Here is a 19,601-nt window from a genome sequence, read left to right as displayed (position 1 = left end):
ATTTAAAAAACTTTAGACCATATTATCTCATTTTATTTTAGCTGTTGCAGTCCTGTAAATAACTGGCCCCTACAATTGTGCTTTTTCATTATGTACAGCATCATATACCTTATTTTTCAGAGTGTAAGATGCAACTTAGTTTTGGGGAGGAAAATAGGAAAAAAAATTCTGCCTACTAGATATTCATCTGGCTAGCGTCCTTATTCTGGTCAGCTTCAGCACATTAGTTTGCTGTTTTTTATCCCCTGCTTGGGGATAAAAAAACAGCTTCTAAAGCACAACTGAACTTTGGAGAGAGAAGCAATGAGAAAAGCAGGCAAACCATGGAGATCGGTTTCACTCGTTAGGGCTGAAAAAAAGCTTCACAGCTGAGAGTTGGAGGGAGCAGGCAAAGCAGGGAAGATCCCTTCACTGAAAAAAAGCTTAGCACGCTAGTGCCTCATTAGGGCTGAAAAAAAGTTTCGAAAAAGTTACATTTGGAGTATAAGATGAACCCAAATTTTCAACCTCTTTTAGGGGGGAAAAAAGTGTATCCTATTCTCTGAAAAATACCGTATATGCTTTTCATTTTATTCCTGTTATTTGAGCTGTGGTGGCGCAGTGGTTAGAATGCAGTACTGCAGGCTACTTCTGCTGACTGCTGGCTGCCTACAATTTGGAGGTTGACTCAGCCTTCCATCCTTCCAAGGTCGGTAAAATGAGGACCCAGATTGATGGAGGCAATATGCTGACTCTATAAACCTGTTAGAGAGGGCTGTAAAGCACAGTGAAGTGGCATATGAGTCTAAGTGCTATTGCTATTTGAAAGGCAAAAAAATGTTGCAAATTAAGGGAAAGAAACTGCATGATTGAATGTGTTCAAGAAGTAGGAATCTTTTTTATTATTATTAAATTTTATTAGTTTATCAAGTATAAAATTCAAAGAAAAAAGTGGAAAACTAAGAAAAAGGGGAGAGAAGAGAAAAAAGATACAGTGTAAAGGGAGAAAAGGAAAGAAAAAGGCACCAACTTCCAACTCTCTTTAGCACAGTAGAAGACAACAACATTACAAGCACAACTTTTTGCTTTTACACAACAGTAAGTACAAGCCATTTCTATAACAACAAGCCTATCTAATTAACAAAAACAAAATCAAAGTTTCATTTTTTTTCCATTGCAAGCACAAAATCCGGATTAGAAACAGGGTTAAATGTATTCTCTTCTTTGGATAAAAAAATCACTTCAACCATCTCTGCTTCTGTTTGCTGGGGAATAATATATCATTTTTTTATACCCTAAAGGGATAAAACACTTTTTTTAGTTTTGGTATTTTACTAATTCTAAAAAGTACTCAGGTGTATTATATATAAAGGAGAAAAGAGAAAACCCTTCATTTTAAACCCAGAACCCAATCATAACACTATATTAGAACTTTCATTCAGTTATCTATATCACACCAATATAAGTCCAATTAACTCCATTTAGCTAATTAAATTCGAATCCCTCCCTCCAGTTTATCCTCATGGAATGGATCTTTTTCTTCTCTTATTTTCAAATCTAGTCAATAGTATTTTACAAACTTTGGACATTATTCAGCATTACTTAAAAAAAATGGGAGACATGCATTTACATACTCTTTTTATACATACAAAACTAATTGAAAACTTTCTTTCAATACATATATCAAACTTTTAAAAATCCATCCTAACTAATCTAGGTTGTCCCCAAAGAATAAAGTATTTTTCTTCTCAGGAGAGTCTGTCAAGCCTCTTTTCTTGAAAAAAAAAATCTCAGCTTTATTTATATCCATTTTAAAAAAGTCCCAAAGTTGTTCTGTTGGACGTTGTAATTTAGTCTGAAGCAAGTCTTCCCAGATTAAAGTTTCGCTAAAATGACTATCATATTTTTTTTCTTCAAAGAATTCTCGACTTTGTTAGTATCCATAAATCAAAAGTCCCAGACTTGACCTCTTGAGAGTTGTGCATTTACTTGATACTCTTGTTTCATTTGCACTAGGAGGGTTGTACTCAGTGGTGAAATCCAAATTTTTTTACTACCAGTTCTTGGTGACCATGGTGTGGCTTGGTGGGCGTGGCAGGGGAAGGATACTGCAAAATCTCCATTCCCACCCCACTCCAGGAGGATACTGCAAAATCCCCATTCCCTCCCCACTCCTGGGGGAAGGATATTGCAAAATCCCCATTCCCACCCCACTCTGGGGCCAGCCAGAGGTGGTATTTGCCGGTTCTCTGAACTATTCAAAATTTCCACTATCGGTTCTCCAGAACCTGTCAGAACCTGTTGGATTTCACCCCTGGTTGTACTCAAACCATCATCATACGAAAAGCTGATGTCAGATTTATATTCTGAAGGTACAGTTAGGTTATTTGCATTGTCCAGTATTTGTAAAGTTGACAGAGTGGGTTGATAATTTTCTACATTGTGTCTCTTGTTCTTTTTTAATATCTTCTGTATAATTAATATATTTTGGCTGTTTTACAAACAGGATGATCTTCTGTATTGACTGTTCAAGGATTTCCTTAATAATAGACTTCAGCTCAGAATTAAGCATCCTCATACCTCCCTCTAGTGATCAAAGACTGTTATTTCTTCCTTCCTTTCTTTCTTTTTCATTTTTCTAGCCAATCAGACTTTATAAAAATCGGCAAATTTCAACCACCCCACAACAAAACAATATAGGGCTACAAATTATTTTAAAAGTGGTAGATTAAAACCACAACTTTTATCCTTATATTTCAAGAGAAAAAATGTCCACGCATCCTTATTTTGACTGCCTCTAACAATCCTCTTCCTTGTCATCTAACAATAAAGAAAAAGTGTCAAAAATGGCATTCAGAGCTTCAAAAAGGAGTGTTAGGCTGTATATAAAGAGAGCCTCTTCTAACTAGTAAAGTCTCATAAGAAATGAAGGGCACAGCTTATTGTCTATTTGAAAAATAAATTCCAGAATGACTGTTTTGTCCAACAACATGATTTCGACCCCACTTCCCAGCTTCTGCTCACCAGTTATTTTGGAAGCCCGACTTCTAAACTGCTTGCAGGCTGTTGCTGTGATCGGAGGATCTTGAGGGATGATTCTGGGACTTTTCTTAACCTTGGAGAGTCAAGTAGACAAAAGGAAGTCTGTTCCCTCTGTTGTTGAGTTGGAAAAACGATGCTCCAGAGAGAGGAGAGAATCTCCTCTCTCTGGAGCGTCAAGAAGTAGGAATATTGAAGGTTCTTCCTAATATTGTGATACAAATGTCAGTGTGTGTTCAAAAAAACAGATGAAAGACTAGTACTGCATTAGGGTTCTGGATAACAAATGATGTTTAACAATATAAAGGTGGTCCAGTGCATCAATTGAAAATTTCCACCAATCATCTTTGGTTGCTGGAGATTTATTTTTGGACACACTTTACTTGTTTGAAGATTTAAGGAACCTGATAACTCCGCCCTGAGTCCTGCTGGAGAAGGGCGGTACACAAATCAAATCAAATAAATAAATAAATAAATAAAAGTGGAATAAATTTTGAATTCTGGACTGCTGGGAACTATTCAAGTTTAGCAATTGCTTTCAAAACTTCCTGTAAAAAGTGTATCTATTTTGCTACATTTATAGAAAGTAAAATACTTGTCAGATCTAACCAAACCTTAATAGAAACATATGCGAAATATAGATTCAAGTTTTTATACTTTTAAAGAGACCAAATTAATTTTGTCTTCTGCCTTAGGATGCTGTGTCAAAGCACCAGGAAGTCAGTAATAATCTGGAATTTGCCAAGGAACTGCAGAGGAGTTTCATGGCTCTAAGTCAAGATGTAAGTAAAGACAGTAGATGGTTCAGAATAGATTAGGTATGGAAAAATTAAGATTTATGTTAATACATGTGTGTGTAATTATGTGAGTTTTGTGTTTATGAAATCTGAATACTTCTTGTCCCGGATTCTTTGATGAATGTGCAGGTTTCCACTTCAGTTTGGAGTGGTCTGTTCCTAACTAAAACTTGTCTATCTTGTGTGTTCTTTTTTATGCATGGAAAAAGACATTATATTGATATGCGCATGGAAGAAAATAGAACTGTTTTAATCTTTTCAAGGGGAAAATTCAAGGACATTGTTAGCAGAGAAGAAAAGAGAACATTGAGAGTGTTGGTAGGATATTATGTGCTGTGGCATTGAAATGGTGTTTGAAGGGAAAGTATAGGAAAGCTTGGGAGTGGGGATATGGTGAGGTATTTCATGTTGGAACATTGATAGGGAGGAGTAAAGGTATTGGGAAGATGAAGGTTAGACATGCTGTTGAAATATGCTGTGTTGGAAATTGTATAACGAAGAGAGGGGTGCAATCCTCACCAATTTCACCCATTTGGATTTTGTTTCATTTGAAAGCTGGAACAACCAAACTTTCTGAAATTTGTTTTATTGAACTGTGTGGCTCCTAGAATCTCAGAAACACAATTCTTTGTCCTAGATTAAAAACAAAGCATTTATTCGGTTTAATGTTAAACATTTTCAAAAATAATTTTTGAATACTTCAGGCATTGTCTAAATCAGGGTTGTCAAACTCGATTTCATTGAGGGCTGCATCAGGGTTGTGCTTGACCTTGGTGGGTGCGGTGGGCATGGCCAGGTAGATGTGGCTAGCTTGACGTCACTCGTGTTGGGAGCGCTTGTGGTGGCCCAAGTGGTCTATCAGCGAAAATGGGCTCCCAAGCTCCGTTTTCGGCTACGACGGCCGCCTGCAAACCTCTGCCAGCGAAAACAGCTCGGGAGGCCCACATGGGCCAGTCCTTTGCTATTTCCAGGTCGGCCCCATGGGCCAGATTTAAGCACTCCGTGGCCCAGATGCGGCCCGTGGGTCTTGAGTTTGACTCTCCTGGTCTAAATAGAAAATATCTGTGAAACAATAACTTGATTTGAGCACCATGAAAACAATGCTAAGTAAATTAGGAAATTGAGTGATGGAAGAATTATTTCAGCCCTCAAATTCCAAAAACATAAATATCTTTCTCTGTGTAACTAATGTTTATAGTGATAATCAGCATTGACATGATGAAAGAAGATGGTATTCAAAAAGCATAATAAACATGAACAAAGATTGACTCTTCACAATTTCTCACGTGCCCAGTAGCACAAAATCACACAGATATAAACATCTATTATTTCAGGGTCTTTTTAATTTTAGATTTTGGGGAGAGGCAGGAATTTTTCAATTAATTAGAATGAGTATACACCGTGATTTTATTTAATCAAGGACTTACCTGTTTGTAGGAATTATGAAGAAAAGTCCTCTAAAGAATTATTACATCATGAACAAATGTACAGTGGAACTAGTTATCTAGAGAAATGGTGAACTCTCCTTCGCATACATATGTTCAAGTTAACGCAAAAACATATCTACTGAGGTTGTTTTATGTGGCATTGGGATTTGTTTCAGTGTTTGACATTATTGAAATTTTTTGAAAAAACGGATAATAAACTAACACTGAAAAGATCCGTTCCATATCTTTTCTTCCACCTAGCAATTCCGAATCTGACCGAACACTAGTGAGGTCACATATTAAGACCTACTTAGTGGCGATAGCAGCAGCAAAATATAACTATTTTTCCGCTATTATTGCATCGGCAGATAATCGCCCAGCCGCCTTGTTTAGGGTGACCCGCTCCCTCCTCCATCTGGAGCACGGGAAGACCCCTTGCAAGGTCGAGCTGAGGATTTTGCACAATATCTACACGATAAAATCGCTCAAATTCGGATAAGTTCAGATGAAGTGATGGAGGCGAGTTTTAAGGATGTTATTTGGGATGAGTTTGACCCTGTGACCCCTGAAGACGTGGACAGGTTACTGGGGAAGTTGAACACAACCACATGTTTATTGGACCCGTGTCCCTCCTGGTTGGTACTGGCTTCCCAAGAGGTTACACGAGGCTGGCTCCAGAGGATTATAAACGCTTCTCTGTGTGAGGGTTTCTTGCCTTCCACCTTGAAATAGGCGGTGGTGAGGCCCCTCCTCAAGAAGCCCTCTCTGGACCCGGCTATTCTAGCAAACTACCGTCCTGTCTCCAACCTTCGCTTTGTGGCAAAGGTTGTTGAGAGTGTGGTGGCACAGCAACTCCCGCTATACCTGGATGAAACTGTCTACTTAGATCTGTTCCAGTCCAGCTTCAGGCCTGGTTACAGCACTGAAACGGCATTGGTCGCATTGGTTGATGATCTCTGGAGAGCTCGAGATAGGGGTTGCTCCTTTATCCTGGTTTTATTAGATCTCTCAGCAGCTTTTGACACCATTGACCATGGTATCTTGCTGCACCGGCTGGAGGGGCTAGGAGTGGGAGGCGGTGTTTTACGGTGGTTCTCTTCCTATCTCTCTGACCGGTCGCAGTCTGTGTTGGCAGGAGGGCAGAGGTCGACTTCAAGACACCTTATTTGTGGGGTGCCTCAGGGGTCGGTCCTCTCACCTCTTTTGTTCAACATTTATGTGAAGCCGCTGGGTGAGCTCATCTGTAGTTTTGGGGTGCAATGCCATCTTTACGCTGATGATACTCAGATGATACTCTCCACCCCAGACCACCCCAATGATGCCCTTGCAGTGATGTCCCGGTGCCTCGAAGCGTGTGGATCTGGATGGGAAGAAACAGGCTCTGACTCAACCCTTCCAAGACCGAGTGGTTGTGGCTGCCGGCGTCCCGATATAGCCAGCTGATACCATCGCTGACTATTGGGGGCGAGTCATTGGCCCCCACGGGAAAGGGCTCGCAACTTAGGTGTCCTCCTGGTCACGCGGCTGTCTTTAGAAGAGCATATGACAGCCGTGGCCAGGGGAGCTTTCTATCAGGTTCGCTTGATTCGCCAGTTGCGACCCTTTCTAGATTGGGACTCCTTACGCACAGTCACTCATGCCTCATCACTTCCCGTCTGGACTACTGTAATGCTCTCTACATGGGGCTCCCCTTGAGGTGCGCGCGGAGGCTCCAACTGGTCCAGAATGCAGCTGCACAGGTGATATTAGGAGCGACATGGCGCTCACATGTAACACCTCTCCTACGCGGGCTGCACTGGCTCTCAGTGGTCTTCCGAGTGTGCTTCAAGGTGTTGGTTCTTACCTTTAAAGTGCTCCATGACTTAGGACCTGGGTACCTATGAGACCACCTTCTGCAACCAATAACCTCCCACCAACCAGCACGCTCCCACAGGGTGGGCCTCCTCAGGGTGCCATCACTAAATCAATGTCGACTGGTGGTTCGCAGAGAAAGAGCCTTTTCTGTGGGGGCACCTACTCTTGGAACAGGTTACCCCCAGGGATACGAATGATCTCAGATCTTCATACTTTCCATCGTGCACTTAAGACCTTTCTGTTTCACCAAGCTGGGCTGGCATAAATCTCTTCTAATTGTTCTAAATCTTTATGCTGAAGATTCTTAACCGATGAACCAAATTAGCTTAATCATCTTATATTCACATTTTATATGTATGTTATTTTAACTGTTCACCACCCTGAGTCCTTCGGGAGAAGGGCGGTATAAAAATTAATTAATTACATACATACATACATACATACATACATACATACATACATACATACATACCCTATTGTGCCTTGTTCAGTATTCTAACCGTAGAGAGAAATTGCTCAGATACTGAAGATAGCTGCAGGAGGACAAAGTGCATTGTGTGTAATTTCACAAATGCAATAGAAAATATAAAATCAAGAATTCTGATTTCATTTATGATGTGTGATACTGAAATGTTTCATAAAACAACAGTGAAAAAAGGGAGGTGAGAGAAGTAGCTGCTGGTGCTGGTAGAATAATGGAGAAGACTACTAGTATGGAGAAGACTAATTACAGTTAATTATGCCTTAAAGAGGGGAATGTTAGTTATCACCTTTAAAGCGCTATATGACATTGAGCCAGTTTACTTAGAGGCTTCCTGTTCCTAGTGATTTCTGCCCGTTCCTCTAGATCTGACAAAGTGGGCATGGTCAGACTTTCAGTGGTGAAGAATTATCACCTGGTGGATTCCAGGAAATGGGGTCTATCTTGTGAAATAGCCTCCTTTCCATTCCCCCACCATATTTAGACAACTCAGATCCTATTAGCTTTTCAGAAGATTGAAAATCTGGCTCTTCCCCCTAGCAGTGGGCCCAGGATATTAATGGAACTCTGATGTGCATATGGTTTGATACATTGAGATAAGTTTTAGATTCCTTGGATCAATTTCTTTTGAAATGATTAGTTTGTGTTGAAATTGTATAGTTTGATTGTTTTATTTCTGCTTGTATCCCAGAATTCCTTGTTTAGATGGGCGGTTAAATATATTTGTTAAATAAATAAATCTAGTTAAATAGTGCGGGGAGCAGGAAAATCTTTTGAAGCCTTTAGCTATTATCTCCTCAGAAATTTTTCAGGAAACACTGAAAATATTTGAAATAAGTTTTAAGTATTGGATTTCTCTTGTTAAGATGCTTAGGACAATATGTAGAAACCATTAAATTTGTCTACTATTTAAAACACTTGTTAAGCAAATGTATTTTTCACTAGATTCAAAAAACAATAAAGAAGACAGCCCGACGGGAACAGTTAATGAGAGAAGAAACTGAACAAAAACGTTTAAAGACAGTACTTGAATTGCAGTATATTTTGGACAAGTTGGGTGATGATGAAGTGCGCAGTGACCTAAAACAAGGAACAAATGGGGTATCTATATTAACAGAAACAGAACTATCTACACTTGACGAGTTTTACAAGCTGGTTGAACCTGAACGTGACATGAACATAAGGTATATGATTGAGTATAAAGCCAAAATAATTCAGAATTGTAATTGTGATCTAATTATTTTTTTTGGCAACATTAAACTTTTCAGGTAACATTACATTTCTGTTAATTTCTTCTTTTTTTTTTGAAGGTTGAATGAACAATATGAACAGGCATCCATTCATTTGTGGGATCTATTGGAAGGGAAGGAAAAACCTGTATGCGGAACAACATGTAAGTATTTTTATTCTTATGATTTTCAAATGATAACATTTATAATATTTAGGGTGATTCTTTATAATTTGCAGTACCTATGGTTTAATACCAACAAAGAAGACATAGCAGACTGCAAATTGTCATAAAATATCCTTAATTTTATATGCTAGCAAAACAGTGCTTAGGATCATCCAAAAGAAGAGAGACCAGATGTTCAAGCTGCTTTAGAAAAGGCCAAGGAGCATGAGACATTATTGCTGATGCATAGTGGATAACTGAGAAAGCCAAAGAATGCCAAAAAGAAGTCAATGTATGCTTTATTGATTATAGAAAGTCTTCTGTTTGTGTTAATCACATCAAGCTCTGGAATGTGCTCAGAAGAATGGGAATCTGAAGACACCTTATTGCCCTTATGAGAAACTTATACACAGATCAGAAAGCCACTATATAGACAGTGAAACAAATTGGCTCCAGGATGGCAACTGTACATGACAAGCCTTTGCTTTCCCCTTATTTATTCAAAATATATGCTAAGTAAATTTTAAGAGCAGCTGGATTGGAAGAATATGAGCATGGTTTTAAAACTGGAGGAATAAACCTCAATAACTTATACAATGCTGATGACAATATGATGGTAGTTAAAATTGCCAAGGATCTATGAGCTCTGGTAATAAAAGTCAAGGAGCACAGTGAAAAAATGGGACTAAAATTAAATACAAAGACCAAACTAATGACAGGTAGAACAACCAACCTTAGAATTTATAGTGAAATGGTGGATAGCTGCTGCCTTTTAAGATCAACCCATCAACAGTACAGAAACAAGCAGTGAAGAAATATATCATAGACTAATACTTGGTAGAACAAAAGCCTTGGATAAGATATTAAAATTTTGTAATGTTTCTGTATCTACAAAGAATTGTGCAAGCCACGGTATTGGCTGTGGTTGTCTATGGAAGCAAAAGTTGGAATTTGAAGAAACAGGAGAGGAAGAGTATTGACACTTTTGAGCTTTGGTGCTGGAGAAGGCTCCTGAGAATACCATGGACTGCCAAGAAATCAAAGGACCATCAAACTAATAACAGTTCTCTCTGAGGACACTAAAGTCTAGATAGACTCAAATTACCCTAGTATGGCCACATTATGAAAATATATAATTTCTTTGGAAAACCCTCTGATGCTGGGAAAGATGGAAGGAAGAATAGAGAGAAAGAGGATGACCAGCAGCAAGGTGGATGGACAATTATAGTAGTGATAGGTTCACTGTTGGAAGACCCTAAAGACCAGGTTAGAGACGCATTGTTATGAAGAAAATCTACCTATGTGGCCATTAAAAGTCAAAAACTTACAATCATTTTTTTTTGTTTCATTTATATCCCATTAACACCAGGAACAATAATGCAATTCTTGGTGACATATCTAAATTTACATTCAAAAGTGCTCTAATTTCTCTAAACACCATGTCCCATATTTTTTGTGCACTGTCATAATCCCACCACATGTGTTTATATGGTCCGACCTCTTTCTTGCACCTCCAACAAATATTTGTATATTTACCATCTATTTAGTTTACGTGGTGTTAAATACCACCTCCATATCACTTTATATCCATTTCTTTAATTATATTAAATTCAACTAAATTGTTTTGGAGGGGATAAGGGCACAATTAGAATATATTGTATATCTTTTAGCTGTTATAGAAGAAGAAATATAAGGAGGGAAAATGGTCTCAAGGGATGGGATGCACTGTATTATTTGTATTTCTTTTTTTTTTCTTTTCTTTTTTTATTTAGATGTATATGTGTATGTTCGTATTGTTTGCATTACTTGTATTTAAAATAAAAATTTAAAAAAAGTCAAAAACAACTTGATGGCCCATAATCAATGTATTAATTTGTGTATTTTATATTCATGTAATCTTACTAGGTTGTTATTACAACATTTTTTAATTGTGTTAATGGATTAATTGTGTGGAAAGTTGGTCATTTAGGAATGTCCATTAAATCACATCATGGGGATTTATATAATTTACCTTAATTTATAGCATTTCTGTAATGACATAATATGAGTGACCTACGTCATAGCACAAATTTAGTATGCTACATCCAAAGTCAATTGGATTGACATCTAGAAAAGAAGGTTTCCTTGTATTGCTGGTAGTGATTAGCAAATACCTCTTTGCAAAAACTGGATTTGCAAAAGGGATTTTCAAAGTTGCATATTATGCAGAAAAATATTAGAAATTTCATGTCTCCTACTGAAGAAGAATGAATTGATAGCCAGGTAATTTTACCAGGTAATTTTACAATACAGATAATTCTTGCTTAATGACTGTTCAGTGGCTTTGAAATTATGATGGTACTAAATGAAGAGAGTTAGTGTGCCCTAAATTATGGCCATTGCAATGCCTCTTTGATAAAAAGCAATACCTTTAAAACTGTGGCGATGCTGCAACTATCTCCTCCCAATCTATCCAGCCCAATGCACTCAGCAATGCAAGTCTGGACCTGAGTTAAAGGCCTTAGGCTTTTGGAAGATGGACTAAACTGGCAATGCTCTGGGCCTTGCTGCATTCTCTAAGTCACATGAGCCTTGGGGAACAGCACAATTGCCCTTGCCACCCAGTGCTCTAGATCTGCATGCTGCTTGCCTTTGGGCATTTTTTTTTCTGTTGAGAAACCCATGCAGTCTACCCAAGGCACCTCCATATCACATCGGGCCTTCTTTGCCAAAGCCTGTTTATATGCAACTTCGGAAGCTTCCAGAAACCCTTTGCAACATCAGAAGTCCTGAACAAATAGGCTTCATTCTTTAAAAGTCTCCTGAAACCCCACATGACCTTGAAAGCCTTTGGGAGCCCCAGGTGAACATATTCCATTCTCATAGGGCTTCTGGGCCTGGTGGGATGAGGAGCAAGCCTGGATCTCCCAGGCTGCTGCAGCTTTGCCTCTCACTGCCGTACCCCTCCAATTTCCCCTGGGGCTCTTCCATTGCCCTGAGGCATTCTCACATTCTTTACCTGATGCTCCATCTGCTTAATGACCTGCACAATCACTTTAATGGCTGCAACCAGGACAGCCAGGATTTTCATTGTCTTGCTTAATAATCACTTTGCTCAATAACTGAGATTGTGATAATAATTTGAGGCCTACTAGTATACTTTCAGAAAGATGTAAAAAATGATTCTGGGGCCTTGCTTCAGGCTAACAGAAGAGTACACAGCCTTGGGCTGGTTGGCACCCTGAAAATGCTATCCCTGCCTTTTAATTAATTTTAATATTAATTTTTAATTCATCCTTGGTTTTTTAAATTGTAAATTTCATATACTGTTTTAACATTTTAACATTTTTACTTGTACACCTCCCAGAGTCCCTCTGTGATGCAGATGGGCTGTTTTAAAAATGTAATAAATAAAAAAAATAAATACTAGATTCTAGTATGTTTAATGAAATCAATTCATACATAAATTTTTTTATGAGGAAACTTAATGGCTATATCAAATTACTACCCCAATTAGAAAATGCACAGCCTAATTAATCTCATACTGGATATTACTAGATTTTTTAAAAAATATATCTTTTCTATAAAGGAAGATTACTCTAGAATTTGTAGTAAATGCTATATTCATTGCATATTTTATATTTGAACCACTTCCACAATCATTTATCTCAATATGCTCCTTTTAGAGGACTTAAAATTGTCTGTGAAGCACTATGTGCCTTGGGCTTTGATCTTCAAGTGATTGTTTTGTATTAAATAACACAATAAGTGACATATTTACTGCTTTATTATGTCCTCTAATTAATTAATTGTTGAATTAATATGGTAACAATTCTTATTTCTTGATTTGAGAAGACCCAAATGATATGTTAACTTGAGCACCCCTGATGATTGGATTCTGGAAAGCATACTAGGCAGCAATATTGTGTAATAGTAGAATTCTAAGAAAACATTGGGCAGTTGAATCTGGGTTATAGTTAACTTGGTTCAGTTTATTTTTTTAAGGAAGTAAGATTTCTTGTTGCTCATTAATATGAAGATGGCTGCTTATTGTAGATCTAGGAATGTTGTACGCTAGTATACTCTATAGAGTAAGCCTGCTCAATAAAATGCTTTTTTGTTTTTCTTTGTTAAAAGTATCAGGTCCAAGTATTTGTTCATGTTAGGCAAATATTTTATGATTGTGTATTTTCCATTTATGCAATATTATATGTATAATATATAATCTTGAAAACAATCAGTCAAACTGCATTTCTGTTTATTTTACAACAAATATACATGTATTTTAATATACTTCTGTAAATAGAAATTTTTTTTCAAACTGAAGTACTTTTTACAATATGGAATAATTGAAACATAATGATTGTTTCTCTTCTGTAATTAATGTAAAGATATTTAGCAAATGACACAGTTAAAAAGTGATGTTTTCATGGTTACAGATAAAGCCCTAAAAGAAATTGTTGAACGCGTTCTTCAAACAAGTTATTTTGACAGTACTCACAACCATCAAAATGGACTTTGTGAAGAAGAAGAGACAGCATCTGCACCCGTAGTTGAAGATTCTGTGACAGAAGCTGGTAACTAAAATAAATAATTGAGTCTGATCCTAATGTTAATTGAAGAATCCCATTTTGCTCAATGGGAATTATTTTTGAGTTAAAATATATAATAATCATGATATATTTGTAGAACTTTTGAAACCTTGTGTGTACTTATTTGTTGAGTGCAGTTTACTTTCTATACTATATAGTATATAAAAGGCTATACTCACGCTACACACTTAGAAGTTGATTTTTAAATTCTTTTCACATTTATTTTCATGCAAAGTAAATTGGTCACATGAATGTCACACTGGCCAGCCTTTAAAAACTAGGCTAGCAAGCCATCTATTAAATCAAACCACAGAAATCCGTAGCTTTCTTGAAGTCAGGAATTGTATCTTTTAAAAAAAAGAAATGTGTTAGCTTCTGAATTTACAAGGGTATATGTTTAGTGAAGAAGTCACAAGGAGAAGCCAGAATTTTTAGACTTTTGTTTATTCAAGGGTTAATATATAAAATGGGAAGGGTTAATATATAAAATGGGAACCAAGTTTCTCAGATATGAGTTAACAATTTTGCCCTTTCCTCCAACAAGAAGAAACAGGTTTGAGAGATGTTAATGGGTGGGATGGATCCTTAACTCAAGGCATCTATTTAACTTGTTCAAATTTCCATAACCCATAAAACGAGCTGAAATGTTTTGCTTGCCAGTTCCTAGTATACTCAGTTGGGGTGGGGAATAGGGGCACAAGAGAAGATTAGTGAATTACACAGTCATGTTCCAGCGACTTAATATTTTCAGAAGGCAAAATGTTTTTTAAACATACAGTTCAAGAGAGCTATTAAATAATGAAATATCTCAGATTTTAAGGCCTATATTTTGTGGATTGAAATAAATAGTGGTTATAATTTTACTTCACAGCTAACTTATAGATGAATAAGAATATTTTTACTATTTTTTATTTAATTGTAAAATCAGGCATAGAAGTTTAATAATTAAATATTATTAATATAAAATTCATTTTAATAAAGCTTTATGTAAAGAGTGTATTTTCCTCACAGAGCCAGAACCAACAGAAGAATACACTGAACCAAGTGAAGTTGAATCAACAGAGGTACTCTTTAGTAGAAATACTGTAGTCACCTTTCTAGAATGAATGTTGTTGGTTTATTGTTATATTCTTTCATTTTTATTTTAGTATGTAAACAGACAGTTCATGGCAGAGGCTCAGTTCAGCAATAATGAAAAGGAACAAGTAGATGAATGGACAGTTGAAACTGTTGAGGTAAATTGTTACGTATCTTTTATAAAATTTCAGTAAGTTATAATTCCTTCGTAACTTATAACTGTAATTAAAGTAGAATAATTAATCTTGAACATTCTCAAAAAATCCTTTGACAGGAATGAATATTTTTTCCAAATATAGGAGTCCTTGGGTTACAACAACTTGTTCAGCAACTATTGAAAGTTGCAACAGTGCTGAACAAGTGGGTGCTTGGCAACCAACTCACACTTGGAATATTTATTTATTTATTCAAACTTCTATACCGCCCTTCTCCTTTCGGAGTCAGGTTGTTTAGTTGCCTTCCACTTGCATGATCACAATTTTGGGGCTTCCAACAAGCAAAGTCAATGGGGAAATGGCAAGGAAAGTTGCAAGTTGCTTTAGTAAGTCTCAACTGTGCAGCCTCCGCCTGATCCTCTGCAATTGTGTCATGCTAGTCACCTGCACACCTTCATGTATTATTGAGATTGGCTGTACTTGTACAGTGCTCACCAGCGCATTCTTCCTGGCAATATGTGTGCCCCTTTGCCTCCCCACTGGCTTTGGTTATTGGAAGCTGTTAGGAAGTTGTAAGGAAGTGCTTGTTTAATGATGGGGACTGAGACGATTGCCATGATTAAGTGATATGGTCATGTGACATGTTTTACAACTGCATGCTTAGTGACCAAAATTCCAGTCTTAATTATTGTTGTAACTTGAGAATTACCTGTATTTATTAGTAGCATATTATTTTATATACTGTATCTGTACTGTATTATATACTGTTATTATCTAGAAATCCTTACATATATAATTTGAGCCTTTTATCAGTATAAAACAAATGAATCAGAATTGATGAAAATGCAAAGCTTCAGCAATTGTATGGTTGTGCATAGAGTATCAACAGTAATAACAAGCACTGAATATTAGTAATAATTTTATTGATATAAAGGGCATTTGAGCATTAATATAAAATAAAAATAAGCAATCATATGGTTAGCATTGCCTTATAAATGCATACCAACTCTGTTGTTGGAATTGTGTCAGCTCATTACTTTAAGTTAAATATGTGTGTTTTAGTTAGGTTATAACATTTAAGGATCCTATCTTTTCCCCTTTATAAAGATATATCTACAGGTTGTCCTCAATTTACAAGCACAGTTAGGACTGGAATTTTGGGAATAAGTGATGCAGTCATTAAGCGAACCATCACATGACTGAACCTGATTTTGCTACCATTTTTACCATGGTTGTTAAGAGAATCTGGCTCCCCAAATTGAATTTACTTGTCAAAAGCTGGCTGACAATGTCTCAAATCACTATCATGTGACTGCAAGAGGCTGCAACAATTGTAAATATGAGCTGGTTGCCAAGCATCCAAGTTGTGATCATCTGACTGCAAGCATGGTACAATGTTTGTAACTTTTGAGGACAGGTTGTAAGTCATTACTTTCAAGTCCACTGTAACTATGAACTGTTGTTAAATGAATGGTCGTAAGTCGAGGACTATCTGAATAAAATCACTTGATTACTGTCATATTATTAAAATCCCAAGCATGCTATTATTTACAGAGATCTGCTTTCTTTCTCAGTTTTTAAATAAGCTAATAGCATATAGTGCTAGCTTTGTCCAAATCATCCTTCCCATTTTTGCACTTTTAAAAGGAAATATTTACCCAGGTTTTAAATATTTAAAGCTGAAAAACATTTATCTTTACATTCTTCCATAGGTAATATTGTCAATTTGCCATTTAATTGTGGACTGTTTGAAATTGTATTGATTATTTTTAATGTAGGTGGTAAATTCACTCCAGCAACCACAGGCTACATCTCCTCCAGTTCCAGATGCCCATACGCTTACAGCTGTAGCTCAAGCAGACCCACTTATTAGAAGACAACGGGTGCAGGATCTTATGGCACAAATGCAAGGCCCATATAACTTTATGCAGGTAATTAATAATTTAAGATTACAGTATTTTAAAAAATGAGTAGAATCCAGTTGAAGTGGGGAACTGTTTTCTTCAATTGAACTGAAACAGAATTTGGCCCTGACTGATTTTCATTGATTTTGTCTGTGGTGAAGCTGTCTTAAATCTAGTTTAATAATGTAAGAATAATGTAGTGTCTCTAGTGAAGCTGGCTTAAATTTTGGCTTAATTATCTAGGACTCTATGCTGGAATTTGAGAACCAAGCACTTGACCCTGCTATTGTTTCAGCTCAGCCTATGAATCCACAAAATTTGCAGATACCACAGATGGTTTGCCCTCCAGGTCTGTAATATAATATTTTTGTATATGAACTATGTAGCAAAGTGGCAATGAAACTCAAGTAATTAGGTATTTTTACATTTCACTCCATTTTATATTCTACCTTTCTACATTTGTAGAATGTTCAACTTTACAAGGAAAAAGTGAAGCTTAATCAAAATATTCACATGTTATGATAATTAATAGTTAAAATCTGCTGAAAAGACACATTTTAAGTGGAAAGAATGGGACTTAACACATATCCTAAGGAAATAAATAAATAAATAATAACAGGAAATAAATCCTGTTGAAATGTTTCTCCAAGTCAGTCTACCTTTGAAATTGGGGAAATCCTCAAAAGAATTTCTCCTGCAGGTCTTAATATATGAACAGGTTTATAAGGGGAGAGGCAGTCCTTCGTTTACAACTTTAGAGGTTACAATGACTGCTTATAAGCAATAGAAAATAGTTCTTCCCATACTGAATTACATATTTTAGTTTGTATAATTAGAAACTTACCTGATCCATTTTGCATCAGTTGATATTTCTGGAGATTTTTAAGGATAGTCCCATGGAGACATTATAGTAGTCAAGTGCAACATGAGGCATTCTTAAAGAAACTTCCACTGCATTAATTTCAATATTGATTGTATTATTCTATTTCTAGTTCATGCTGAATCTAGACTTGCACAAACAACCCAGGTTCCTGTACAACCTGAAGCTACACAGGTAAGAATCCTTGATAATTAATGGCTGAATATTTCTTTCTAAACCTTTCCCTCCTCCTTATTTAGGAATTGTTGAGCTAGGTTCTACAATACTTTCTTCATTATCATGTAATTAGAAGTGGATGAACTTTTTATAATGTACTTCTGGATTACCAAAACTGGGCAATTCGTTTTCCTTTGAAAACCCAAGTTTGTATCTTTCACACTATTTTGATATATCATCCAGAACTATTTAATATTTGCTTTGGAAAGGAAATATTAAAAAATGTTTCCTCAGACCCATGTAAAAGCCCTGCTCTGGTTATAGGAAAATCCATAAGCAATTAAAAATATTTATAAAAGTTCTTTTTGAAAAAAATCTGAACCCCATTGTACTCAAAATATGATACAGATAATAACTTAGCATACTGTTTAGCTTAGCATTAATTCCATTGGGGAAATTACATAGAAAGAAATCTGTAAATGCCTCTATGTACAAACACATGGAGACATCACAATGAAAAGCCAGCAATTAAAACTAGGGTTATACAAAACATTGGGTGGTCTGTGCTTAGATTGAAATATGTTTCATCTGGGTATATATTCCAAAGACATAGAGGTAGAGTGAAAGATATCAAGAAAATGAAAGGCTGAGTGGTGTGTAAAAATAGCTAAACAGAGCAGAAGAAAGGTTAGGATTACAGTGCTGGAAAAGATTGATGGGCTGGGTTTCTATAACACACTTTAATGCATGGCAGGCCACAATTTTTTTTCATGCATGAAACACAGTATATTTCATGTAGTCAGAATTCTGAAGTAATAATTATCCTTGGAAATTAACTGTGGAAGTTGGCTTTATTTTAGTATTCGAATTAGCATGTCATGTGACTTTTGTTTGCAATGTTTTTCCCAAATTAGAACCATGCCTGTAAAGTATTTAGGGTGAATTGAATCACAGCCATTATTTAATTTCATCTAGAGTTTTTCAAAATACTGTTTTCTTGCCCAGCCATTTATAGATAGTTGTTTACAGCCAGTGAGCATTGTCTGTATAGAATGTATAATTTTTCTCCATTCATATGTCCCCATCAACTCCCATCAGTTTTCATTGAGTCTAAATATGTTAGATTAGTTTAAATACCTATTAATTACTGTAGTTTTAAAAGTATTCCTTTCTAGGACTTTAAAGTGGTGTTATGACTCATTAAATAAATTTCCATAAAATTAATGGTAAATAAAGATTAGGATTAAAGATGGAGCCATGATTAAAATCACAAATGAAAATCAGAATAGAGTAAGCATTTCTTGTAACTAAAAATCTTGCTAATTTTTACTATCAGTTTCAGAATGACATCACAAATAGAGAGACTTTTGGAAAAGTAATAAAAAACTTTAAATCGGTAATGTTCATAGAAATATACAGAATGCAAAAAATCTAATTGTAATTCTCTTCAAATGCATGAAACTCATTAATCTGAAAACTCAAAAATAACTGGAATGAATGCTATATATAGTCCTCAACTTACAACTGTTCATTGGATTCAAATTTGAACTGAATGAAATAAAATGAATTCCAATTTAAAACGGTCTCAGAAAAAGTGACTTACGATCTGCTACTCACACTTACAATCATTACCACTCTGGTGATCACATGATTTCAATTAGGTTGCTTGGCAACCAGCTCATATATATGACCAGTTGCAACATTGTCTGATCATAATTTGCAACCTTCCCAGCCAGATCCCAACAACCAACATTAATTGGGGAAGCAGCAAAGTGGTACAATTGTATCACTTTACAAGAGCCTTGGTGGCGCAGCAGACTATAAAGTGCTATTAAGTAGCACCAGCTGCCTGCAATTACTGCAAGTTCAAATCTCACCAGGCTCAAGG

The 19,601-nt window shown here is 36.3% G+C and overlaps 1 protein-coding gene across 11 annotated transcripts in view; it reads left to right on the top strand.

Moving 5' to 3' along the window:
• CAPRIN1 (cell cycle associated protein 1) overlaps positions 1–19,601 on the top strand; it is a 40,229-nt gene that overhangs the window by 11,787 nt on the left and 8,841 nt on the right. For all 11 annotated transcript variants that reach the window (XM_087877406.1, XM_087877394.1, XM_034417340.3 and 8 more), the window contains 9 exons: positions 3,714–3,800; positions 8,523–8,761; positions 8,888–8,970; positions 13,389–13,526; positions 14,553–14,605; positions 14,690–14,776; positions 16,552–16,704; positions 16,921–17,026; positions 17,670–17,731. In XM_087877406.1, coding sequence (XP_087733532.1) covers positions 3,714–3,800; positions 8,523–8,761; positions 8,888–8,970; positions 13,389–13,526; positions 14,553–14,605; positions 14,690–14,776; positions 16,552–16,704; positions 16,921–17,026; positions 17,670–17,731 — 1,008 coding nt within the window. The remainder of the gene's footprint in view (positions 1–3,713; positions 3,801–8,522; positions 8,762–8,887; positions 8,971–13,388; positions 13,527–14,552; positions 14,606–14,689; positions 14,777–16,551; positions 16,705–16,920; positions 17,027–17,669; positions 17,732–19,601) is intronic.

The sequence above is a fragment of the Pantherophis guttatus genome, chromosome 1, assembly GCF_059756535.1.
Source record: "Pantherophis guttatus breed Tessera chromosome 1, ASM5975653v1, whole genome shotgun sequence".
Taxonomy (NCBI): domain Eukaryota; kingdom Metazoa; phylum Chordata; class Lepidosauria; order Squamata; family Colubridae; genus Pantherophis; species Pantherophis guttatus.
Note: the sequence above shows the minus strand (reverse complement) of the source record. Positions and strands in the feature narration are given on the sequence as shown.